Source organism: Aedes albopictus, chromosome 2 (genome assembly GCF_035046485.1).
Source record: "Aedes albopictus strain Foshan chromosome 2, AalbF5, whole genome shotgun sequence".
In the NCBI taxonomy this organism is placed as follows: domain Eukaryota; kingdom Metazoa; phylum Arthropoda; class Insecta; order Diptera; family Culicidae; genus Aedes; species Aedes albopictus.
Genome location: NC_085137.1, coordinates 434,427,842 through 434,453,344, shown reverse-complemented (window position 1 = coordinate 434,453,344; position 25,503 = coordinate 434,427,842). Strand labels below are relative to the sequence as shown.

Sequence of the window (25,503 nt, the reverse complement as noted above, 5' to 3'; positions counted from 1 at the left end):
TTGGGACTAGCGAATTATTCTCAATGCGCAAAATTCAGGAGTGCAGCATTTGAAAATTAATAGCTGTGCCGGCCACGTCCTTACGGTCATCGGAAAAGAGAAGGAATGTTAGCTCGACAACCGATGCTACTAAAAACCGTGGAATCAACAGCATCCCCGCAGTTGTTTCAAGAGGAGTACTTGTTAGTAGGGCAGGGAAAAACGTGAATTTAGCAGCCATAGGAAGTGATATGATTAACTAAAGGTTGTACGAAAATATGCGTATCTGTGTAATACTAAAAACATTCTTGTAAGTAATTTCTCTTCAAATAACACAGATTGCTATTAAAAAAAGCCAAAAAATTTCCTTACTTCTGTATTGAAGTAAAGGAAGCAGAGTGCCAAAAGCATTTTCTTAGAACCCTAGTTTAATATGTGTTGACCTGAAGGGGTTATTAAAATTGTTCAGGAACTATTAGTAATGTTTTAACCCTCCAATTTTGGGGCAAGGAATGTTCTCTATAAATAATTCACACGCATATTTCATCGATTTGATCGTCCACATTGTGTTCCTATAATTGGTTCTGTCTTTTCAATTCCTACAAACCTAAGCAACTATCATCGCAACGCAGTGAATTTCATAGCCCCTAAACAATTTTATACTGATTGCTTCAGTAAATTATTCCTATATTCCCGCCCTAGACGACACTTACCTTATCCATATGCCCTCTGCTGCTGCTGCTCCTCCCGTTGCTCACGCTCCTGCTGCTTTACCAGCTCAAAGTAGTAGCCCTTCTTTCGCAGCAACTCGTCATGATTGCCCATTTCCACTATTCGACCCTTTTCCAGCACCACAATTACATCCGCGTTCCGGATCGTCGACAATCGATGGGCAATGACTAGGGTGGTCCTATCCAACACCGCTGCATCCAGCGCCTTCTGCACGATAGCTTCGCTGGAAGCATCCAATGCACTTGTCGCCTCGTCCAGGATCAGAACCGAGGGCTGTTTGAGCAAAGCCCGTGCAATCGCTATCCTTTGACGCTGGCCGCCGCTCAGCTGGATTCCCCGCTCGCCCACTGGTGTTTGGTAACCTTCGGGCAACTTGGCCACAAACTGGTGCGACTGGGAAAGCTTGGCCGCTTCCAGCACTTCTGCTTGCGATGCATCCGGCCGGCCGTAGCGTATGTTCTCGTAGATGGACGTTCCGAACAGGATTGGTTGCTGCTCGATGAACCCTATCAGGTGGCCCCGGAGCCAATAGGGAGATAGTTGTGAGAGCTCATAACCGTCGATGGTGATTCGACCACCAGTCGGCTCGTAAAACCGTTCCAACAGGGAAGCAATGGTTGATTTTCCGGATCCACTGGCGCCAACGAGAGCTACAGTTTGACCCGGTTTTAGAACCAGCGAAAAGTTCTTGAGAACCGGATGATTGGGTCGGGAGGGGTATGTGAAGGACACGTTTTCGAATCGGATTTCACCTCGAATCTCCGACTCGGGAATGATTTGTCCCAGCTTGAGATCTACTTTGGGTTGCACCGAGAGATACTCGAATACCCGAGTTCCGGCGGTCATTCCACGGATTACAGAACCCAGCAGAATGGAACCTTGGGCAAGAGAGCGCTGAACACCTTGGGAAGCAACTAGGAACGCCATCAAATCTCCGGCACTAATCGAGTTGTTTGACATGAAATGTCCTCCGAGGACTAGCGTCGTAAGAACCATTCCGTTCAGGAACAAATTAGTCAGCGCCTGAAACACGGCAATTCCAACGCCCAGCTGCTGTGATAGCTCTGCCGCCTTCTCTGTTTCCTGTCGGAACAGCTCCACTTCGGCAAACTCGCATGCACTGGACCGTACCGTTCTAATATTAGACAGCGCTTCTTCGCTCACCGAAGTGGCCCGTTCCGATTGAGCCTGACTCTTCTTACTCAGCACCCTCAGGGACTTGCCGAGAAACGAGAACATCGCCACCGCCGCCGGAACCGATACCAAAGCGATACTAGCCAGCTGCGGCGAAATGAGGAACAACGAGACCCCTCCGCCGATCAGCTGCGCAAATGACCTCAAACCTTGCGAGATGCACTGCTTGAAGCTGGATTTGAAATCTTGCACATCTGCGGTCAACCGGTTGACCAGCTCTCCCGTTCGATTCTCGTCGAAGAACTCCAAATCCTGGATGATGATCTGCCGGAATAAGTCCTGCCGGATCCGGGCAGCCATCTGCTCACCGATTTGGCTCAACAGCAGGATGTAGACGAAGGTGAATCCGGCTTGGGCAAGGTACATGCCGAACAGCCGCAGCGATGGCAGCTTCATTTCCTGCAGGAACGTTGAGGTATCGATCCTGCAAATTAGAGTTATTAGAAACTTATTAAATGTTGTAGGCATGATCTTTAGCATTCTGCGACTATGCATTAGCTTCAGCTAATAGGTAGTTTTATATTTAAAGAGTAGGTAGTTACTTACTCGCTCAAATTCGTTCTGGCATATTTGGACAGCGTGTTCACAACCACGCCCAGCATATTGGGAATCTGGATGTTGAAGTAGGCCACCGCCAGTGCCGCCATAATCGCTCCAATCAGCTTTACCAGGTGCGGCCTCAAGTAGCTCCAGAACTTCATCCAATCGAATTTAATTCCGTCTCCAGCTCCCGCCGCCTTCTGTCCCAACAGGCGATGATTGTTGACGGCGACGGCGGGAGCCTCGCAGTGGACAAACCACCGGCGGCATTGGTATCCTATGGTGACACTTACAGCACTTCCGCCCAGCAGCAATCGCAGCACTTTTGAGCTTCTTTCTCCGGTTCGAACGACCTGCTGCTGCTGGTGGGCCCCCGTCGTCATCCAATTTTGCCCCTGCAAGCGAATGCGATGCCGAAGGGCACTTTTGCCTGCGTCCAGTAGTTCATTCCGGCGAAACACGTACGTATGAAGAGACTGTTTCAGCAGATTGCTCCGCTGCTGTTGGCTGCAAAACAAAAACAAAGTTGACCTTGAAAATCGGACTCATTTTCCTCGGCTAATTTGATTTGAGGTTATGCAACGTTAGTTTTCGTCCGGAACAAGGATCACTTTAATCGGGCAAAAGAAAGCAATAATCCAACAGAATTTCTTACCTCTGAAGCGAATTACATGTTCGTGGTCCCGATAGTAACAATTTTAACATTTTTCGGGTGTATTTCAACCACTAACTGAGGAATTTTCACCTTAGTGAAAAGTTGAAAACACCAACAGCAGCGAAGCGGAGAGAAGAAACTGCGACGAAGACAACTCAACCAGAAACAGCTGATTGTCAAATTGGATATGTTTCGTACTTGCGTGCAAGTTGTGGATTAGGTGGATGTTGTTGTGTGCGAGAAATATTTCAACCCCTCAACTTTTCTTTATTTTAACACTGAATCATTTCGTCTGATTAAATTCAAAAATTAAAATTAAATTAATTAGATTTAAAAATTAAAAAAAAATACAATGAATAAATCCGGGGGAGTGCAGGCGACACTATGCGAATACGAATCAACAACGGCTAACTTTATGCTCAGTTAAAAAATAAAAGTAGTCAATTGCATACTGATGTCCTTGAAAGACACGTCTGGACAGTTACCGTGTCAACACCGAAGCTCCATCAGTGCTAGAATCAGGAGATAGAAACAGCTATCCGTAGCATGAAATCGAACAGGGCCCCAGGGCCAGGGGTCGATCGCATAGGTATAGCCACACACGCTAAGATCAGTTTACCCATAAATAGGTAATTTATTTACCCATATATGAGTTTTATATGCATTACCTATCCACTCATCCGCGAGTGGTAATGGCGGCGGCGGGCATGTCCTACCGGTTCGAATTTTGACGTTTCTTGGGGGAAAGTCAAAACAGTTTCATTTTCCTCCTCACCCCTTCACCCACCATTTGTTGGCGCCAACCGATTGCGATCCCCACGAAACTTCAGAATTCGAATCGGTTTTTTGTGCCCGCCGCCGCCATTACCGCTCGCGTATAAGTGGATATTATGGGTAAAATATACTAAGAAAAAACAGTAAAGTCTACTCATATTATGTGAAAACAGAGATTACCTAAATTTGGGTAAAGTGATTTACCCATATTTGGATGAAAAATATTCCTTGTTGGCAACATCGCGATAGAAAAAAAAGAGTGACTACTGCCGACTCCACTAATTTTCAAGTTTTCTATCGATAGACGATCGTGCTCAATAGCGAATAGTGAAAAAAATACGTTGCGGACTCAGGAATATATTCTTGACAAAACCATCAGCTTTCTCAGCGCAGGGAAATTGGCCTAGGAATATTTGAACCGACAGAAGTGTTGTCAATATATGGGAAGGTAAGTTTAGTGATGATTCTTCACAAAAGAGCACCTCACGACCTCACCGTTATTAAATTTTCTCCCACAGGCAAATCATCTATGTCCAAGTCTATGTCTCTTCCACACAAGAGGAGTTTCAGTATGTGGCCACAAATAGCGACAAGTATGCCGAGAATCCGTTGAAGAATCCGTGATAAGTTGGAACCTAGTGAGAAAAAGGAAAGGCTTCTACGACGAAACTGAGCAATGTGGTTGAGGGGAGAAACTATCTGGAAGTCGAGCTGGAAGAACCGCCGGAAAGAAGCAGGCGAAATCAACAGATGACGATGGAACCGTGGAACTTCGAGGCATTACATCGGACCAAGCATCGGACCGGAATGTGCCAGCTATTGCTTTGAAAGTTATTGAACGTCTTAGGGTGGGGCACAGTTAGTGGCACTGGTATCCAATTATATGTTGAATAAATTAAGTGATTTTTACCGTAGTTTATATTTTTTATTAAGTATTATAAGACAACAGATATTTTAATTCTCAATCTTAATTAAATATTTCCAATGCAAATCAAAACATGGCAAAATAACTCATTTATGGGTAAATTGGATCTACTCATATATGGGTAAAGCGTCGTTACCTATTTATGAGTAAAGGGCATTTACCCATAAAATGCGAATGTGCACTTTTCGGCGATTATGGGTAAACTTTACCCATATTTGGGTAAACTGACCTTAGCGTGCAGAGAACAGACATCCAGGCCACAGAGAACAGACATCCAGGCTACACGGTCAGAAAATTCACTCATTTTCGAGCTAAAGTGGGACAACTCAAAATTGAGTAAATTTTTTTTCCAGCGATAGCGCTGACCCAAGTGCGAAAATCTCATCAATTTAAGCCGTATAATATTCTTGATGATGCGAAGAATATTATACGGCTTGAACCAGTGTGATTTTTGCACTTGGGCCAGCGCTATCGCTGGAAATGCAATTTACTCATTTTTTGAGCTGTTCCAGTTTAGCTCAGTTTTGTGTGAATCTTACTCATTTTAGAGTAACATTTTCTTAGCGTGTAGAACAAATTTCGTTCAGAAACTTGTGTAAGGATTTGAATCCTTACTTGAGTAAGGTTGCAAACCAATATACGTCGAAAACACTAGCGCCGCCAAACGTCATATTGCCACAGTCAGTGGTGAATTGAAACATTTCAAGTGGTGAATAAAATTAGTATGAGAAACTCGCCGATTGCAGCGCCACCAGATTGCCACTTGTGTTGCCGATGAAATAATTCTTTACACACAATTCAGATTGCACTTGGATGTCTGTTCTCTGTGTCCAGGCTACAACAAATTTCATTTGGAAGGTTGTGTAAGGATTTGAATCTTTACTTGAGTAAGGTTGCGAACCAATACACGATGACAACACTAACGCCACCGAACACCATATTGCCACAGACAGTGGTGAATTGAAACATTTCAAGTGGTGAATTAAATTAGTATGGGAAATAAGGCGATCGCAGCGCCACGCTATTGCCACTTGTGTTGCCGATTTCAAATGGCCGTTAAATTCCTTATACTTATGACACACATGTGATACAAGAATCACTGTACAATTGCGCTTGAAATGAGTGCCATACTGAAAATTCTCTCAGTTCAAGTCATTCTTGTCAGAATTTTCTTGACACTGCGTACCGTTGTACAGGAATCACACTCGTATCACATGTCTGTCCGGGGTATTACACAGTTTCGGAACTGGACTTGGATGTCTGTTCTCTGTGGTACAGCCTGGATTCGCTGGTTGGGTCTTGACTGCGCCCCGATTAGCGAACTGTGTTCGTCCGTTCGTATCATCCGAGATGCTCAAAGCTGACCACGTAGTATCAGCACAACTACTGCATCAATGGATCACAAGAATAACTAAAACGGCCGCTATGAAATGAACAGATTGCGCTACCGTAGCCTTGTGTGTTTGACGTAACTCGACTGCTGTCACTGTGTTACCGTCCATATACGGTGGTGCTTTTGTCACAGAGAACAGCCATCCAAGTCCAGTTCCAAAACTGTGTAAGGAATTTAACGGCCATTTGAAATCGGCAACATAAGTGGCAATGGCGTGGCGCTGCAATCGGTTAATTTCCCATACTAATTTAATTCACCACTTGAAATGTTTCAATTCACCACTGACTGTGGCTATACACGCTAGTTCGGAAATACCACAGAGAACAGACATCCAAGTCCAGTTCCGAAACTGTGTAAGGAATTTAACGGCCATTTTAAATCGTCAACACAAGTGGCAATAGCGTGGCGCTGCAATCGGTTAGTTTCCCATACTAATTTAATTCACCACTTGAAATGTTTCAATTCACCACTGACTGTGGCAATATGGTGTTTGGTGGCGTTAGTGTTGTCATCGTGTATTGGTTTGCAACCTTACTCAAGTAAAGATTCAAATCCTTACACAACTTTCCGATTGAAATTTGTTCTAGCCTGGATGTCTGTTCTCTGTGGAAATACCCATTAATGAGTACTTTAATACCCATTTCGAACTAAAGTGGCTTAACCCACTAGCGTGTATGGTGTTTGGTGTATAGACACTATAGATTCCATAGACTCGCGGAGGTGAAGACAACTGTAGCCAAACGAACTGTCAGTTCGTGTAGCCAAACGAGCATGACGTCACGATTCCAATAAGGACAGTGGATTGCGTGACGTCATATTCGCTCGGTACACTCTAAATTCACGGCAAAACACACTAAAATCGTATTGCTCAACCATGTCTCCGCGAATCTATGGAATCTATAGTGTCTATAGTTTGGTGGCGATAGTGTTGTCATCGTGTATTGGTTTGCAACCTTACTCAAGTAAAGATTCAAATCCTTACACAAATTTCCGAATGAAATTTGTTCTAGCCACAGAGAACAGACATCCAGGCTAGAACAAATTTCAATCGGAAAGTTGTGTAAGGATTTGAATCTTTACTTGAGTAAGGTTGCAAACCAATACACGATGACAACACTAACGCCACCAAACACCATATTGCCACAGTCAGTGGTGAATTGAAACATTTCAAGTGGTGAATTAAATTAGTATGGGAAACTAACCGATTGCAGCGCCACGCTATTGCCACTTGTGTTGACGATTTAAAATGGCCGTTAAATTCCTTACACAGTTTCGGAACTGGACTTGGATGTCTGTTCTCTGTGTTCTAGCCTGGATGTCTGTTCTCTGTGCTTTTGTTTTGATGCGGTGAGTAGCAGAAAAGTCGGCCTCAATGATCCTTTATTCTGCAACATATGGGAAACCGCGATATTCTCGGTCGATTGGATGCAAGGCATCTTAGAAAAGGTTCCCAAAAAGAGTGACCTGACTGTATGCAATAACTGACGGGGCATCATGATACTGTATATCGATCTCAAAGTCCTCTGCAAAGTGATCCTAAACCGGATACTGGAGAAGATTGACGCAACTCTTCGACGGCAGCAAGCAGGATTCCGTGCCGGACGATCCTGTGTGGACCATAATGTCACGCTCCGGCTCCGTATCATGCTGGAGCAAATCAATGAATTCCAAGAGTCTCTCTACCTGGTGTTCATTGATTACGAAAAACTTTTCGACCGTCTCAATCACGGACACATGTAGGAAGCCCTCAGGCGCAAGGGTCTCCCTGAGAAAATCATCGGCCTGATTGAAGCACAGTACAGAGCATTTTCGTGCAGAGTACTGCACGACGGTCACAGAGAACAGACATCCAAGTCCAGTTCCGAAACTGTGTAAGGAATTTAACGACCATTTGAAATCGGCAACACAAGTGGCAATAGCGTGGCGCTGCAATCGGTGAATTTCCCATACTAATTTAATTCACCACATGAAATGTTTCAATTCACCACTGACTGTGGCAATATGGTGTTTGGTGGCGTTAGTGTTGTCATCGTGTATTGGTTTGCAACCTTACTCAAGCAAAGATTCAAATCCTTACACAACTTTCCGAATGAAATTTGTTCTAGCCTGGATGTCTGTTCTCTGTGCGACGGTGTTTTGTCCGATCCCATCCGGGTCGTTCCTGGAGTGAGGCAAGGATGTATCCTATCCTATCACCGCTACTGTTCCTCATCGTAATCGACGAGATCCTGATAGGTGCGATTGACCGTGAACCAAATCGTGGATTACTTTGGCAGCCCATTACCATGGAGAACCTAAATTACTTTGAACTGACTGATAACGTTGCTCTCCTAGCTCAACTGCGCTCTGCTATGCAGAGCAAGCTCGATGATCTTGTCAATAGCTTTACCACAGAGAACAGACATCCAAATCCAGTTCCGAAACTGTGTAAGGAATTTAACGACCATTTAAAATCGGCAACAGAAGTGGCAATAGCGTGGCGCTGCAATCGGTTAATCTCCCATACTAATTTAATTCACCACTTGAAATGTTTCAATTCACCACTGACTGTGGCAATATGGTGTTTGGTGGCGTTAGTGTTGTCATCGTGTATTGGATTGCAACCTTACTCAAGTAAAGATTCAAATCCTTACACAACTTTCCGAATGAAATTTGTTCTAGCCTGGATGTCTGTTCTCTGTGGCTTTACGGTAGCTGGGCAATCAGTGGAGAATGGTGAAAGCTTCCAATGTCTTGGTAGCCAAATGGTGGCACCAAGATCGATTAGGTGCATGGATTAAAAAGGCGAGGGCTGCCTTTGCGAGTTTAACCCTAAAAGGGATATCTTCATGGCCTCAGTTTCGTCACCTCGCTGAGTGTGTTTCATCAAAGACGAGCTCTTAAAGGCGCCTGGGGTCCAATGGACCCCAGGTATCCCTTTTAAGGTTAAGAAATGTATGAAAAAACAACCAGATTAGTCTACGCATCAAAATCCGAATTTTCAACTCGAACGTGAAATCTTTGCTGCTATACGCCAGTGAAACCTGGTGTGTATCAGTGGAGAACACTCAACGGCTGAAGGTCTTCATCAATAGATGCCTGCGGTATATAATTCGTGCATGGTGAGCTCACAATTGGATCTCCAACGTGGAGCTCCATCGTCGAAATCATGAATCATCAGAAGCCGAAAGCGATAGAAATTCGGGAGCAAAAGTGGAGGTGGGTCGGCCATACTCTACGCAGGGGCGGAAACGAAATCTGCAAGCAAGCGTTAGATTGGAACCCCCTCATGGTGTCATCATCGCAGACCTAGAGGCTCATGGCGGCGCAGCCTCCACAACGAAATCAAGCATGTGGACAGAAATTTGACCTGGCCAAGGCGATGGCTGGCAATCGCCCAGGATGGAAATCTTTCAATTCGGCTTTCTGCACCACCGTGGGTGCCCAGGACTTAAAAGTAAGTACGCAATTCGTACGTTAAGCTGGCAATGCTATAGCAACAAATAAAAAAAAATCAGCAAAGCTTAAGATAGAAACGGTGTAACTTCTTCCTCCTAGTTAGATAATCGCCAACTACACGATACGTATGAATATACCTAACTGAAAAACTTGGAAGAGATAAGAAGAATTTTTGAGACCACAAGTGAACCGAAAACGCTGTGAAGCCACATGAATATTCGAAGTTTTTAGTAACTGAATTTGAACGAAAAGAACATGTTTATTTTTGAACATATTATTTGAAATTTTATTCATATTTTTACAATATTCGTCGAACAACAGCTAAACATTATTGATTTTTAAGGAACTTGGATTACAAATAATAAAACTGAATTTCATAGTTCCGCCTCGGACATACTACGATTGTCATTTATCTGCTAGACAACCTTCGTCTAGGACACATTCAACCATGTCTTCATCAATCGGCTGAACACCGGTGTTACCTTCCTTCGCCTTTTCCCACAAGTCGTAAAAATCATACTGTGGGAAACTCAACTTCTGCAGAAGTTGTCTTGCATAAGTCATTCTAGTAGCGAGACTTCGCTTCAGCTCCCCATACTTCAGCTCAGCCTCGTTACTTTCCTTCTGCAGAAGTTCATTCAACAGCTTCATCTTGGCCCGACTTTCTCGCGCCGCTATGGTATTCCGGAGACGACGAGCCTTCTGCTTCTCCGTTTGGTTCGGCCGCTCCGGGAACGATCGTGCCATCTTCGGGTTATAGCAGACGGGAACAACCAGCTCCGTTCCGGGTGGAAGCGACAAGTGCGACATCCGTTCAGGCAGTCGATCCACCCTCTTGCGAACCAATCGCTCTGACGAAGTCGCTGATGATGCACTGGTGGTGCTAGGTGTTGGAGAAGGTGATCGTACTGCTGGTTCGTTGTTTTTAGCGTCCGGTCCCTCGACGATCCTTCGAATAACTGAATGCAAATTATTCCGTTTTTGCTTACAAACATCCTCGGTAATAGAGCAGCAAGTGCTTCGAGAAATGTAGCGGTGAACTGTTGGAGCCATGGCGTATATTGAGCAGGTATTATTTGGCTAGCTTTGAGTCAATCAAACGATTACACGATTATGATGGAGATCTAATTTTTCGTCTAGCTTTTATACTGCTTGAAGATAGGTACATAGGTAGATTCTACATGAATCTACCTATGCGTGTGGAGTAAGTCTGATCGTGTAGTGACCTATGGGGTTATTTTTGCCGATAAATGTACCTAACAGCTTGTTCTTATTAGATGTTTTGGTTCATGTGCATGATCGTCAGGCATGTATTTTGCATGTTGTATACCTTTGAATTTACGTTAAAAAATGAATGTAGAAGATTGATGGAACAAGTCAATGTTCTATTTTTCAATGGTACCATTTATACCCTTTCAAAATAACCAAAATATCTTTGAAATTAAAATTTATTCTTCATATGGTAGATTTCTTACAATTTTAAAGCAACGGTAAATAAGGTATTGCGAGCGTTTGAGTGTCTTCGCCATAAAAAAATATTACCTTATCTGCATAGACACTCGGGTTTGGCAATGGATGAAGTATTTTGTTTTCGATCAAAATCTACTCAAAATAGGAATGTTGATGTTGTAGTCGATTAGGGGCGAAATAAATACTGGGAATTATAATACGTATACGTGGAATTACCACAGAGAACAGACATCCAGACTAGAACAAATTTCATTCAGAAATTATTTAGTGTAAGAATTTGAAACTTCACTTGTAAGGTTGCAAGCCTATACACGGTGACAACACTAACGCCACCAAACACCATATTGATCAATCCAAATGCCTCTGTGGTAGTGATTTGTGTTCAAATTTCCCGTGCATAAAAAACTGTAAGAACTCTGTCAACATTTTTTGTTCCCACGTATATGGATAGGCTTGCAATAGGTTTCGTGAGATAACATTTGGAGATCTCAATAGAGATAAGAGACATTTTAACACACGAACACTAGCGCGAGTTTTTCCTCACACAAAAATACACGTTAATTCAAAGGCTATTCAGATTGCATATGCAAATATTACCCAATCAAATTGGATAAAACGGGTAAATAATGATAAAACTAACATCCGAGGTAGGAGTGCAAATGTTTTCCTCACAGTTTTACGACTACATCTACAAAAAAGGCACGCATACAATTGAACGTGATTACCACTATTGCCACAGTCAGTAGTGAATTGAAACATTTGAAGTGGTGAATTAAGTTCACGGAGAAAAATCAAGCTTATTTGAAGCAACCAAAATTTTAGTTGATGTTCAAAGTCTGATCTTGGTTACTTCAAGGTAAACAAATATTCATTGCCACGTTGGGGTTCCGTTTAGAACAAATGATTTTTTCAAGTATTTTTAGCCTATGTGATTTTATTCTTTCAAAGCAATGTTTACTTAGATTCAAACTAAAAAAATACCTTATATCAACTGCCGGCCTGCTTGTTAATACCAAAATTTAGGTTGACAAAAATCTTCATCATTGGCAAATTCAAACTTGATCTCAGGTTGGAATGAATCAATTACCTCAATAAAAATTACCTAAAAAATTGGTTGGGTGAAAACCAATCTAAAACATGGTTCGAAGCAAACTTAATCATTAGTTTGTTCAATAGAGGTAATAAACTATAGAGGAAGAATGTCGCTGACGTCGCTGCCGAAACATCTCTTGCTGGCGGAGATAGGCCGGGCTATAAGTGTCAAAGCGAAAAAGTATGCAGTTTGACAGATAGGTACCCGACATGTTTGCGAACGAGAACAAAGGGAACAGCAGCGACATTCGTCCTCTATAGTTTATTAACTCTATTGTTTGTTCATACCGCCAGCTGCGCCGCGTCAGCCGTACTCATCATACAATAGTCCCATTGTTGTCAATTTGCTGCTGCTTGGCTCCCTCTTGTTGGCGTTGATTTGGTGATTGAAAGTTAATTTGACTAGTGATCTGGACAAGTATTTGCGGTCATTTCGCAGCTCGGATCATCCGAATTTCACGATCTCCGGAAGGCAAAGAGCCACATAAACTATCATCAGCATATGAGTAAGTTTTTTACTTCAAACATACTGTTTTTCCTTATTAGCAATGTATTTTTTTTTTTCAGATTGATTATGCAGGTTGAGACGAGAATTCCGCAAAATATCGTGTTTTCCCCGTGTTTTCCGACCGGATTTTTAATAAAATCAGGCAACATGTACGAAATTCGAAGAATCATGGAGTAAAGGCCATAAGTCTGATCTCCGCGGATGTTTTGTAAACGATTTGAGTTCATATTCGAAATATAAGCTATATGATAAGAATGAATTTCTGACAATAAAACAATGTTAACACAGATTCATCAGTTTATTTCCATATTATTTATTTACAGTTAAAAAAAAACATGATAAGAAGAAAGAGGAGGGTTGGGAGGGATGAACTATCAAAGTAATTTCAACAAACTCTTTGTTTATTTTGAAATACTGTGTTTGTATGTTTTTAACCATCTTTTGTTAAATTGAAACTAAACAATTTTATTGAAATAACTAAAGTTTAAGTTTGTTTCCATAGCTGTCAAAACTGAATAACCAAAACAATGATAAATTTAAACAAAATTTGGTTGAATTAAACACGGAGAAAAATATTTGGTAAGTACAAACAAAATTTAGCATGATTCAACCAAATTTCAAGGTTGATTTTTGCACAAACAAAATCTTAGCTTCATTGAACTGGTGGCATTGGTTAAAGCAAATTAAAATCTTAGGTAACTGTTTTGAGGGTTCGATACTTTAATTCAACCACATTTTGTTTAAATTTATCATTGTTTTGGTTATTCAGTTTTGACAGCTATGGAAACAAACTTAAACTTTAGTTATTTCAATAAAATTGTTTAGTTTCAATTTAACAAAAGATGGTTAAAAACATACAAACACAGTATTTCAAAATAAACAAAGAGTTTGTTGAAATTACTTTGATAGTTCATCCCTCCCAACCCTCCTCTTTCTTCTGATCATGTTTTTTTTTTAATTGCAAATAAATAATATGGAAATAAACTGATGAATCTGTGTTAACATTGTTTTATTGTCAGAAATTCATTCTTATCATATAGCTTATATTTCGAATATGAACTCAAATCGTTTACAAAACATCCGCGGAGATCAGACTTATGGCCTTTACTCCATGATTCTTCGAATTTCGTACATGTTGCCTGATTTTATTAAAAATCCGGTCGGAAAACACGGGGAAAACACGATATTTTGCGGAATTCTCGTCTCAACCTGCATAATCAATCTGAAAATCAAAAATAGCCATGAACGGTTGGAGGAGAGAACCAAGGTGGGATGCATTATTTATTAGCACAGATTCATTTATTAAAGGGAATCTCCTGGGGAATCCATGACGGTACCAGAAAAATAAAATCCTCGGTGAAACTCCTAGCTGTTAGTTAGAAGCTCGGAATGCAGGAAACACCCACGCCATTGCAGTTCCTTCCATTTCAGTTTCAGACCGCAGGCAGCTAGTTATACTTGAGGCAGATTTCATGCATCCTCGGTGAAACTCCTAGATGCTGCTAGTCATTTAATCTAATGCTGCCACCAGCTAGCGATACAATTTCCACTGAGTTTTACTCCCATCCTTCCTCTTTAGTTTTGTTTTGTTTAGCATCTATTTCCATTGACATAAATGTCATGCACGACAAGCCGTCCAACAGCACTGACAGCTGTCTTATCCGACTTATAGGCACAGGACCTGCAAGCCCTACAAGATAACGTTATATACCTATATACGGTTTACTCTAGTGCTCATGGGTTGCAAAGCCTTTATGCATTTGAAAATCTCGTGCAGAGCTTATTGACACTGAAAAGCTGTTAAATGTCCTTTGTAGTGCTTACAACAGTGCTTAGTGGTTACCTGGGTGGCTATATGGTTCGCCAAGGTCACTAGTAAACCTAGCTAGGTAGCCATACAAAAAAATGCAACTTTAACGATTTTGTGGACGCATGAGCAGATTTTGTGAAAATGTAACTCTTACACATTCCATGAGTGGTATGGAAATTTTGCATTTATGAGAAGGTCACATTTTAGTGCTATGGCGGATTTACTGTGTGTATTTGAATTATGACTGCAGTAACACAGACGAAAATCAGAACTTTTCAAATGTGCATTAATTGCGTTATTAGCTGCAGCACTAACGTCGAGTAAACGCCGTGATGCATGCAACACCCAAATCACGTTATTTGTTGGCGTATGACACTTATACCCTAAAACGAAACAACACAGGCTTGTGTACAATGTACACAGATTTGTTTACTCACGGAACTACAAATCAACCCAAGTTTAAGTTCGCAATCCCGCACCTCCGTACACAGCAAAAAAATTCTTGTGATATCACATCATTTTCGCTGCACATCAGTCGCGTCGTAAAAGTGATGTAAACAATTACATCATTTTCATGCAACAAATTAGCCGCCGCAGCTTGAAAGTGGGTCTAGCAATCGCTAGAACCGGATCTATAGTTGAATCATATATAAGTAAAATATTGGCATGGATTCGTACACTGATCCGTTGATTGTGAGACATATCCCTTACCTCTCGGCTATTTCACCGAGTTAGAAGGATGGTGATTAATATGATACTGCTTCTAGGTATCTGCTGGAATGGGTTTGTTGATACTTTCCGGTGCCAACCAGGGTGTGCATGGTGAGTGTGATAATTGTTGGAAAACGATGTAACCGAGTGAAATTACGTCCGAAATTGGATACGTCGCCAGAAATTACGCGCCTGGATATTACAAAATTATTTGCTGTGTAGAATTACTCAAATTTGCGTCAAACACCGATAGTGGTCACTAGGTAGTTCTCGTTTAATTGCTGCAAAATTTTTCACCCAGTGGTGTGGTAAGTTATTTTCACCCAGCGGAGGCCTTATTTGACGCAAATTTGGGTTTAGTCAAGATAACCCAAATTTGGCTTCTTCCACGGAGCCGCCAAAACTATCATAGTTTATAAGTCAAAAACATGAAATTGTAAAAAGTTTTAACTGAATTCGGCTCCGTTATGCCTGTTGGCGCATGACCCTTAAATAACCCTTAAATTAAAAAAAATGCCTTGCGCCACTTTAAAAAATCAGGCCAAACATGTCTAAAGGTCCTATCTGCTCTCTTTGGTTTACCTCTCTTTCGTTAATATCTCAGCTGTTTATTTGTTTTATGATTGTCTCCTTGCATTGAACGATGGTCGAAACAATCGTCTTTTGTTTTGTACTGTAAGAATAGTTGAAAAGTGTACCATTACATTGCAATAATTGAAAGAGAAAGTGAACAAAGAGAGCCTCTCAAATGCAGATAGGACCTATTGAAATGTTTGGCCTGAAATATCACATCACAAATACCACTTCGTCTGATGGGCCGAACCTGTGGAATAGAAAACATTCGGCTTATGCCTTTGCTTTTGAAAATGAAAACGTGCACTCATGCAGAAATATTTCCACTTGGCCAATGAGTTGGTCTTACTTTATACCCAATTTAACGCCCAGATGTATGCAACTTAGCGTTATTACTTACCGTTACTTGACGTGCCATTGCCTTACTACATTCATACACCTAGGTAAATTTCTACTCAGTCACTGAGTTGGTCCTAATCAGAAATAGAAAAGACTTTTGTTTTCTTACTTAATTTCCGTTAAGTTAAAACTGAGACAACTCAATGAGTTGTCTCACTTCTAACTGAAACTGAGCAGGAAAAAAAATAATTTGGAATAAGTCCATCTCAGTAACTGAGTAGAAATTTTTCTCTTAATACCTCTTAAAACCCAACGGCCAATAAGAACATTATTTCTCTTATAAGAAAAATTATATGAAGGAGTACCCATTAAAAACGTAACGTTTGCAGAGGGAGGGGGGTTTGGGATAGTTTGTCACGTAAAAACGCAAGGAAAAACCCGTGCAAGAGGGGGTGGGGATGTACATTCCCAATTTAAGCGTGACGTACTTAATGGATGCTCCATGATGACTGTTCGCCAGATACACGTTTGGGAACATGGCAAAAAATTCTTGGGGAGCGTATACATCACGCGTTGATGGGGAGGGGTGGTTCAGCAAAGTGTGAAAGTGTGAGCATTTTTATAGAGTTCTCATACAAAAAGTGTGACATAGGGGGAACGGGGTTTGAAAATCGGCAATATTCGCGTGACGAAATTTATGGACGTTCTCTTGTGATATCACTTTAAGTTTGCTGCACATGAAGTCGCCTCTCGTAAGAGTGATGCACGAATTAGATTTTTTTTTAACGCAGCAAATCAGCGGCCGCCGTTGAATGTGGGTCTAGCCATCGCTAGAACCGGATCAATAGATGAATCATATATATAATGTGATCAATTCATATAATGTAATGATGACATTTAAAACTGTCCTAGTATGACAATCAAAGGAATACAAGGACCAATTATTTTTTTATCTAAATTTAATTTGACTCTGAATTTGTATGTACTAGAATCGCATTTGCCACGTGGTTTAAATAAAATGTAATTTTGAATATTAGTTTCCTTAAATTACTCAGCTTGAATTTCCTTTAAATTTCTTTGAATATTCGCGACAATTCAAAACTTCTGAAACCTTAAAAATCCGAGAAATGCCAGAAATTATGTTAAGTATCGAGAATTTCCAATGTCCTAGATACATACGGATATAGGTATCTTTTACAGGTTTGGCTTTCCGAACTGATTTATACCAGCTGTTGCAGGCATGTGGCTAAACTTCCGACGTGGTGGAACTGCTCATGTAGTTCGTTATGAATTTCGAGCTCTTTATTAATAAAAAAAGCTTAGACCACGATTATCAGGTAATATTTTGAAAACCATTATGAACTGCATGGAAACTGTATGAAATGAATATGTCTTTTGCTGCTTCATAATGTTAGCCTTTTGTAATTCTCTAAATCAGTTTGCGTAGATCTTATGTTTGCGTTCTGGCGGAATCTGAAGCTACCCGTTTCCACAGTAGCCAGATAAGAATCTTGAAGCGCGTAAATAAATACCCTGGCATACCTACGCGTGTTCGAGAACGGTTTTGACGACCGCCGCCCAGGGTACAACGTAAACGTAACCATAATCGATGAACCACCGAACCGCCTCTGCCTCTGTAGGTTGTAGCACGTTAGCGCCGCTCTTTCGTCGTCGTTGTCTCTCTCACATTCTCTCTTACTCTCGTTCTCGTGGTGTGCTGTGGCGGCCGTCGCGTCGTCGCGGTAGTCATCCACCAAGAGCCTGCTTAACCAAATTACACCTGTCGCTCGGGTGAAAAATGGTGGTCCAGATCACTAAATTGTCCCTAACTCCGGAACGCCTTGACCAATCTGAACCATTTTAAATAGCAAACAATGCGGTAAAATTCCGGTTCGATTCGAGCTACAATCCGAAAAATCGGCCAATGGGAAGTGCCTTAAAAGTGAGTGACCTTTTTTGTACACAGACATACATACACACATACACACATACACACATACACACATACAGACATCATCTCAATTCGTCGAACTGAGTTGATTGGTATATGTGACTTGACCCTCCGAGCCTTCTATCGAAAATTCGTTTTTTGAGTGAACATATAGCCTTTCAGTACACTTTGGTGTACGAGAAAGGCAAAAAAAATACATTGCTAATAAGGAAAAACAGTATGTTTGAAGTAAAAAACTTACTCATATGCTGATGATGGTTTATGTGGCTCTTTGCCTTCCGGAGATCGTGAAATTCGGATGATCCGAGCTGCGAAATGACCGCAAACACTTGTCCAGATCACTAGTCAAATTAACTTTCAATCACCAAATCAACGCCAACAAGAGGGAGCCAAGCAGCAGCAAATTGACAACAATGGGACTATTGTATGATGAGTACGGCTGACGCGGCGCAGCTGGCGGTATGAACAAACTAATGATTAAGTTTGCTTCGAACCATGTTTTAGATTGGTTTTCACCCAACCAATTTTTTAGATAATTTTTACTGAGGTAATTGATTCATTCCAACCTGAGATCAAGTTTGAATTTGCCAATGATGAAGATTTTTGTCAACCTAAATTTTGGTATTAACAAGCAGGCCGGCAGTTGATATAAGGTATTTTTTTAGTTTGAATCTAAGTAAACATTGCTTTGAAAGAATAAAATCACATAGGCTAAAAATATTTGAAAAAATCATTTGTTCTAAACGGAACCCCAACGTGGCAATGAATATTTGTTTACCTTGAAGTAACCAAGATCAGACTTTGAACATCAACTAAAATTTTGGTTGCTTCAAATAAGCTTGATTTTTCTCCGTGAAGTATCGAACCCTCAAAACAGTTACCTAAGATTTTAATTTGCTTTAACCAATGCCACCAGTTCAATGAAGCTAAGATTTTGTTTGTGCAAAAATCAACCTTGAAATTTGGTTGAATCATGCTAAATTTTGTTTGTACTTACCAAATATTTTTCTCCGTGATGAATAGTCACACTCTTTGGACGACCGCCTCCGAGGTATTTAAGTTGTGCTTACCGCTCCCCCAAACCAACGCGATTTTTGACCGCGACAGCGATTTTTCAGGCGAAGGTACTTTGAAGCCGATCCTCGCGTTTTCAAAAGCACAAATTACAAAAAGTAAATATCAAATCGTGCTGACAATTTAATCAATTATATACACTCAGTAAGTGATCAACCACAGACAAACAGACGTAACACTCTTCAAAACGGCTTGGCACATCCATTTAACGATCAATTCAAATTTCATTTGATTTGCGCGATCGTTCCACCAGATGCGCTAGTGTTCGATCGCTTTGACGTTTGCCAGTGTACACGTTGCTGAATGATGCAAACGAAAATTACAGGCAATTTGTGAAGTAGTGTGCGTGTCAGCAAAACGTCAAATCGAAATCCATCATGGCCGACAGTGTTGCGCGCGGTTCTACCAACAGGTGGCAGTGTGCTCATGAAAATGACACCGGGCAAAAGTATTTGATGAATTTCCTCTAAGAGTTACGTCTGTTTGTCTGTGGATCAACCGTTCAAAATTTCAGCTCAAGGCGGTGTTTGGTTTTTCCAAGTTGTGCTTTTGAAAATGCGCTTCCTGGCTTAAATGTTTACTCACCTGAAAAATCGCTGTCGCCGGCGACAGTCGCGTCGGCTTGGGGGAGGCTTAAGACACGTGCAATGAATAGTCACACTCTTTGGACGACCGCCTCCGAGGTAAGTTGTGCTTCTCTGGACGCTTCTGCACAGACTTGAATGTCTGTTCTCTGTGGAGTTACGAATGGGTGTACGCGCATTGCATAACTGCATACTGTTAGGCGTTTTAGAGAGTATCTGATAAAATTCATCCAATTATTGTATGTTTCATTCATAACAAAACACGCTGCCAACTTCCAGTCGGCATTTCTTTTTTTTTTTTTCCTTCTAAACCATAGGGGGATAATCTGCTCAACAGACACCCTAACAGAAGGTTAGGGTAGTGTAGGTCTGACAGGCCGTCTTCTACAACAAAAGTAAAATCCAGGACTACTCTCTCCTCGTACCCACTAAACCATTCCTATGGTCGCCAAACCCTACGTCTCTCCGGAACCACCAAGAAGGTATTGCTTCAGAGGGGCTAGTGCACATCGCACCCACAAGGTTAGCTGCGTAGCCTGCAGCAACGAACATCGATGACTCGCTTTGGAGAGTCCATCACGGTAGCATGCTGGCGCTTAGCCAGTTTCCCGAGTGGTCCTCGCCACTCCCTTTGTCCTCGGAAGGCGGGCAGGGTCAACCCCGCCCGCGCCCTACTGCTGAGCGGACATCAAGAACTGATGCTCACGTGCAACCCGATCTGACCTGCCCGTAAGGAAGGGTATCACTACCCTTCAGGCCCTATCAGATGCACCCGTAGGTTGCAGACAGCAGGATCTCACCTACCCCGACCCTTGCCGGGGACCCCTTTCCAACCGCGGGCTCGGATCCAACCCAGTAGACCGACGCCACGACAGCACCACTACCGGGACTTCCTCTCCGCGGCCACTTAATCGTTGTAAGGGTCGATCTCGACCGCAGGGCACCGGTATGACCTACGAAGCCGACTCCGAACCCCTGGACCACCTCTTGTACTGCATCTGGACTAGCCATTCTCCGAGTCCACGCGCCACCTCCTCTGTAGCTCCCAGACGATGTGGGTAATAGCCGTTGAAACGGCGTTCCAGCCAAACTCATCCCTACACATCCTCTGGACCAAGTTGTCCGGAGTTGTGTCCTCCCCGCATGTGGCAAGCATGCGGTCACGCATTGTGCGAAAACGCGGGCACACGAACAAAACGTGTTCCGCCGTTTCCTCTAAACCATTGCACACTGGGCATTCGGGAGAATCCGCATGCCCGAAACGGTGTAGATACTGTCGGAAGCAACCATGACCTGTAAGGACCTGTGTCAGGTGGAATGTGACTTCCCCATGGCGCCTATTAATCCAACTATCTACCCTCGGTATCAACCTATAGGTCCACCTTCCTTTGGTGGAACTGTCCCACGCGCGCTGCCATTTGACCATAGAGGCCATCCTGACAGTCCTGCGTATGCCTCTTGTGCCGCGCATTTCGAAGCACTCCATGTCCTCACTGATAAGATTTTTTTCTGAATCATCGCAACGAATCAAGCACCACTTCTGCTTCTGTTTGTGTTAGTGAGATAGGAGAAACGTCAGACTCCCGCTTGCTGATTGGCTGCGACGACTCTGGCGACGGTTTCATCCGCGACGGATTGAAATCGTCGCGTTCGATAAGGGGGGAAACCGTCAATATTGTATACAGTAGACGTTCGATAAGTGCAACATGTTTACGTTTCAGTTACCGAATGAAATTCGCTAACTGCAACGACTGACAGCCGTCAAACAGTTGTCAATTGCTGTTGGACGCAGCCAGAATGCACTCGAAAACATCGCAATGCAGCTGTAGTGCATCTGAAAAACATCGCAACTCTGTTGACGTTTCGTTTTTGACAGATAGCGGTGCGATAACTGCAAAATTGTTGCACTTAGCGGACTTGCAGTTAAAAAGCATTGCAGTTAAACCGTTTGCACCGAGCGAACGTCTACTGTACGTGGATTTGCTAACTGAACACGATGAATCAGAACCGTCGAATGGAAAACTCTAGTTTAAAAGTTCAGCATTGAACTTTTCAATGCGTGTTTGATATATTATTTTGCAGAGAATCAGTCTAGAGGTAGTTTAACGTAATAAGAGCATTAACTTAAAAGTCTATAATTTTACAAGAACGCATTGAAACGCCCCTTGAAATTTAACGGCGATTCCCAACCAGCTCAAGCAAATTCCCTTGGAATTCATCTTCGAAGTAAAATCACAATAAAGCTTGGCATAAAGTTTATTCAACTTTGATGTTATGTAAACACGTCTAATTATGCGGTTTGTATCTATGTTTTCCATCCACGGTGTATTGTGTAGAACAACTTTATAATAAAAAAATAAGTAAGTCTGAAAATTTTCCCAGTGATACTTTGGGTCATTCCCTTAAATTTGCTGGGTCGGTGGAAACATCCATCCGGGGGTCTAGAACAAAAATTTTTTTGAAGGTTTTCCATGCAAAACTGTTAAAAGTGCATATTGTTAATTATTGCATCTCCTACAATTAGTCAGAACTTTTTTGTCTTTGGAGATAAAGCCATAAAATTTTCAGGCGTTTCGAAGTAGTATGCGTAGATAACTGTGTGAAAGTTTCATTGAAATATGTTGATTGGTTTTCAAATAATAGCAAAACTATCAAACACATTATAAAATACTAAGCTTAGTAGCAAAAATCTAACAACATATCTATATTTTTTATATAATAATACATGAAAAATATTTAATTCTAAGCACCTTGATTCATTTCATTATGATAGCGGTACTGTGAAAACTTGTTTTTCAAATGATGAACAGATACATAGTCAAATACATGGAATGAAAATACAAACTGCCATAAGGGAGAGCTACCCACTAGGTACATCGATCGGCAAAACATCCTCTATAGGTACATGTACCGTCTTACTGCTGTTACTTGCTCAGCTTTATCCTACCTAATAGTTCTTCTGAGGTCTACCTATGAGCATTATAAGAATAACCAACAGAAATAGATCACACCACAACTGTTCCTGCGAATCGAAACATCTAACTACTATCAAAATCATGGCTCTAGTTCGCCGTTACATTTTGTCGAAAAAAGGCTACATCTATGAAGATACGGACAATGGAATTCAATCTTCAATCGTCAGCAGTGCCTCGATGCCATCACCTTCGCCGTCAGCGTCCAGCGCCACTTCATCTGAAATTTTATTATCAGCGACTTCTTCAGACTGCGTCCGGTTGGATTGCAAGAAGGTGGATCGGCTGCCTGCACGGATGTCCAATTTGTCGCTTTCGCCCGAAATGTTGCAGCAGATGTTAAATCACCCACAGAACGATTTTTATGATATGTGGAAAAATATGAAAGGCAATACCTCGAGTCTTCAGCCGAAAGACGAAATTATAGTGGAATGCGTGCTATGTGAAAGTGATGTTAAATCCAAGATGCATATAAAGTCATAATAAAAAACTGTGTGCATGAAAAATGTTGATAAACTTGTTTTTATATTATAACTTATACTTATGACTGAAATATCATAGATAAGACAATAAAATATGATTTATCTTTGCTAAAAATATATTAACTCTTTTCTAATAAATATGTCCCTGTTATGAATATTATGAAAGATTTTTTGGTGAGAGCTATAGACCAAACTAGGGTGACTTAGGGCTTATTTTTTTAGGCGGCCGATACGAACATTTAAAATGAAACACTACAAATGTATAATGAAACAGAACATCTTATAGTGGAACCTAGAGTGGAACACTATAAATGCACAGTAAGATAAGAACAGTAATAAAACCTATTTTCTATTACCATTCAACGTTTTTGTCGAACCTGGATAAACAATCTAGAAAAAAAAAGTTATTGAGTAAAGTAACTCTTGATGTCATCGACCAAAAGTTTGGGGTCACCCCTCAATATGATGCATCGGTCAAAAGTTTGAGGTCATTTTCGTAAAACATGGAAAAGTGATTTGATGATATCTTTGTCATCTATAGTTCAATTTTAATTATTTTTGGCTTATTTCAAAGATAATTAGCTAAATTTACGTTTGATGTCTTTAAATTAACGTATTCAACGATTTTTTATATAAAAATGTGATGTAAAGTTAACATATTTCACCACATTTAAAAAAAATGAGGCAATACGTTAAGATTTAGCACAGAGAACAGACATGCAGAACAAATTTCATTCAGAAAGTTGTGAAAGGATTTGAATCCTTACTTGAGTAAGGATGCAAAACAATACACCAAGTAAACACTTGCACCGCCAAACACCATATATTGCCACAATCAGTGGTGGAATGAAACATTTCAAGTGGTGAATTAAATTTGTATTGGAAGCTAAACCGATTGCAGCGCCACGATGTTGCCACCTGTGTTGTCGATTAAATATTCCTTACATAAAATTCAGTTTGGACTTGGATATCTGTTCTCTGTGGATTTAGTATGTAAATTTTAACAAATATGTGTGGTTCAATGTCTATGTAGTAATTACCATTAATTATGTTTCAAATTAGCCAAGAAGAATTAAAATTGAATGAAAGATGACAAAGATATCAAATCAACAAATCTTTTTTCCATGTTTTGCGATAGTGACCCCAAATGTCCAGCGACACTGCCGTAAGTTTATATTACTTTTTTTTGAAAATTTGGCAAATTTAGGTTATTAGAAGGCCGGCTCCAGATGCACGTTATCCTCTATTTGGGACATTTGTGCCATTATTGGCTAATTGGTGGAGGGGTTTAAAAATATGACATGTTTTTGAGGGGGTGGCCCCAAACTTTTGATCGGGAGTGTACATAACACAACATGGATTTTGCCCTGTTACCCTAATGGATAACAATTTCCGATTTCAGGATGACGAGGTTTCAGAATTGTTGGTCCATCAGTCAATCTTGTAACCGTACTTTTTTCCGGCAGGTTGCCTTTTGTTCGCAGCATTAGTTGCATTCATAGTTTGAGTTTTGTCTAGAAACTACCAATCCTAAGGGGGTGTTGTGATTCAGGTTTCAACGCTACACGTTTACATTTTGATGTTAGGAACGATTCCTATTGCTGAGGAATTAGGCCATAGAAATGACACTGTTGAGATCTCTTAAATGTTCTAAGACGCCAGAGCACTATAAATGTAAATTTAACTTAGGTGCCCAGACATTGCACATGAACCAAAACATCTAATAAGAACAAGCTGTTGGGTACATTTATCGGCAAAAATAATCCCATGGGTACCTACACGGCCTGGGTACTTTACTCCACACGTATTGGTAGGTTTTTATCGAATATACCTATGATCTCTTCAAGCAGTATAAAAGCTAGCCGAAAAATCAGATCTTCATCATAACCGTTTGATCATTTGATTAACTCAAAGTTAGTCAAACAATTCCTGAACAATAAATACAATGGCTGCAACAGTTCGCCGCTACATTTCTCCAAGAAATTGCTGCCTCATTACCGAGGAAGTTTGTGAGAAAAAACGGGAGAATTTGCATTCAGTTATTCGAAGGATAGTTGAGGGACCGTACGCTAGAGATGACGAACTAGTGCCAGTGGTACCAGTAGTACGATCACCTTCGCCAGCAAGTTGCACCACCAATTCGGACGCATCATCAGCGACGTCGTCAGAGCGATTGGTCCGCAAAAGGGTGGATCGATTGCCTGAACGCATGTCGCACTTGTCGCTTCCACCCGGAACGGAGCTGGTTGTTCCTGTCAACTATAATCCGAAGATGGCACGATCGTTCCCGGAACGGCCACACCGAAC

General features: G+C 41.4%; 1 protein-coding gene across 1 annotated transcript; it reads right to left on the bottom strand.

Moving 5' to 3' along the window:
• Nucleotides 1-520: 520 nt before the first annotated feature.
• LOC109415747 (mitochondrial potassium channel ATP-binding subunit) lies at nt 521-3,259 on the bottom strand. The gene is made up of 3 exons (XM_019689688.3): nt 3,101-3,259; nt 2,452-2,952; nt 521-2,329 (listed from the first exon to the last, which is right to left on the bottom strand). Exons 1-3 carry the CDS (start codon nt 3,148-3,150, stop codon nt 694-696), a joined length of 2,187 nt encoding a protein of 728 aa, XP_019545233.2. The 5' UTR covers nt 3,151-3,259; the 3' UTR covers nt 521-693.
• Nucleotides 3,260-25,503: the final 22,244 nt, after the last annotated feature.

Coding starts and splice junctions, on each gene's coding strand:
- LOC109415747 (XM_019689688.3), bottom strand. CDS start 3,150: ATGTTAAAATTGTTACTATCGGGACCACGAACATGTAATTCGCTTCAG. Junction 2,953..3,100: donor ACATGTAATTCGCTTCAGAG/GTAAGAAATTCT, acceptor TTTGTTTTGCAG/CCAACAGCAGCGGAGCAATC. Junction 2,330..2,451: donor GCCAGAACGAATTTGAGCGA/GTAAGTAACTAC, acceptor TCTAATTTGCAG/GATCGATACCTCAACGTTCC.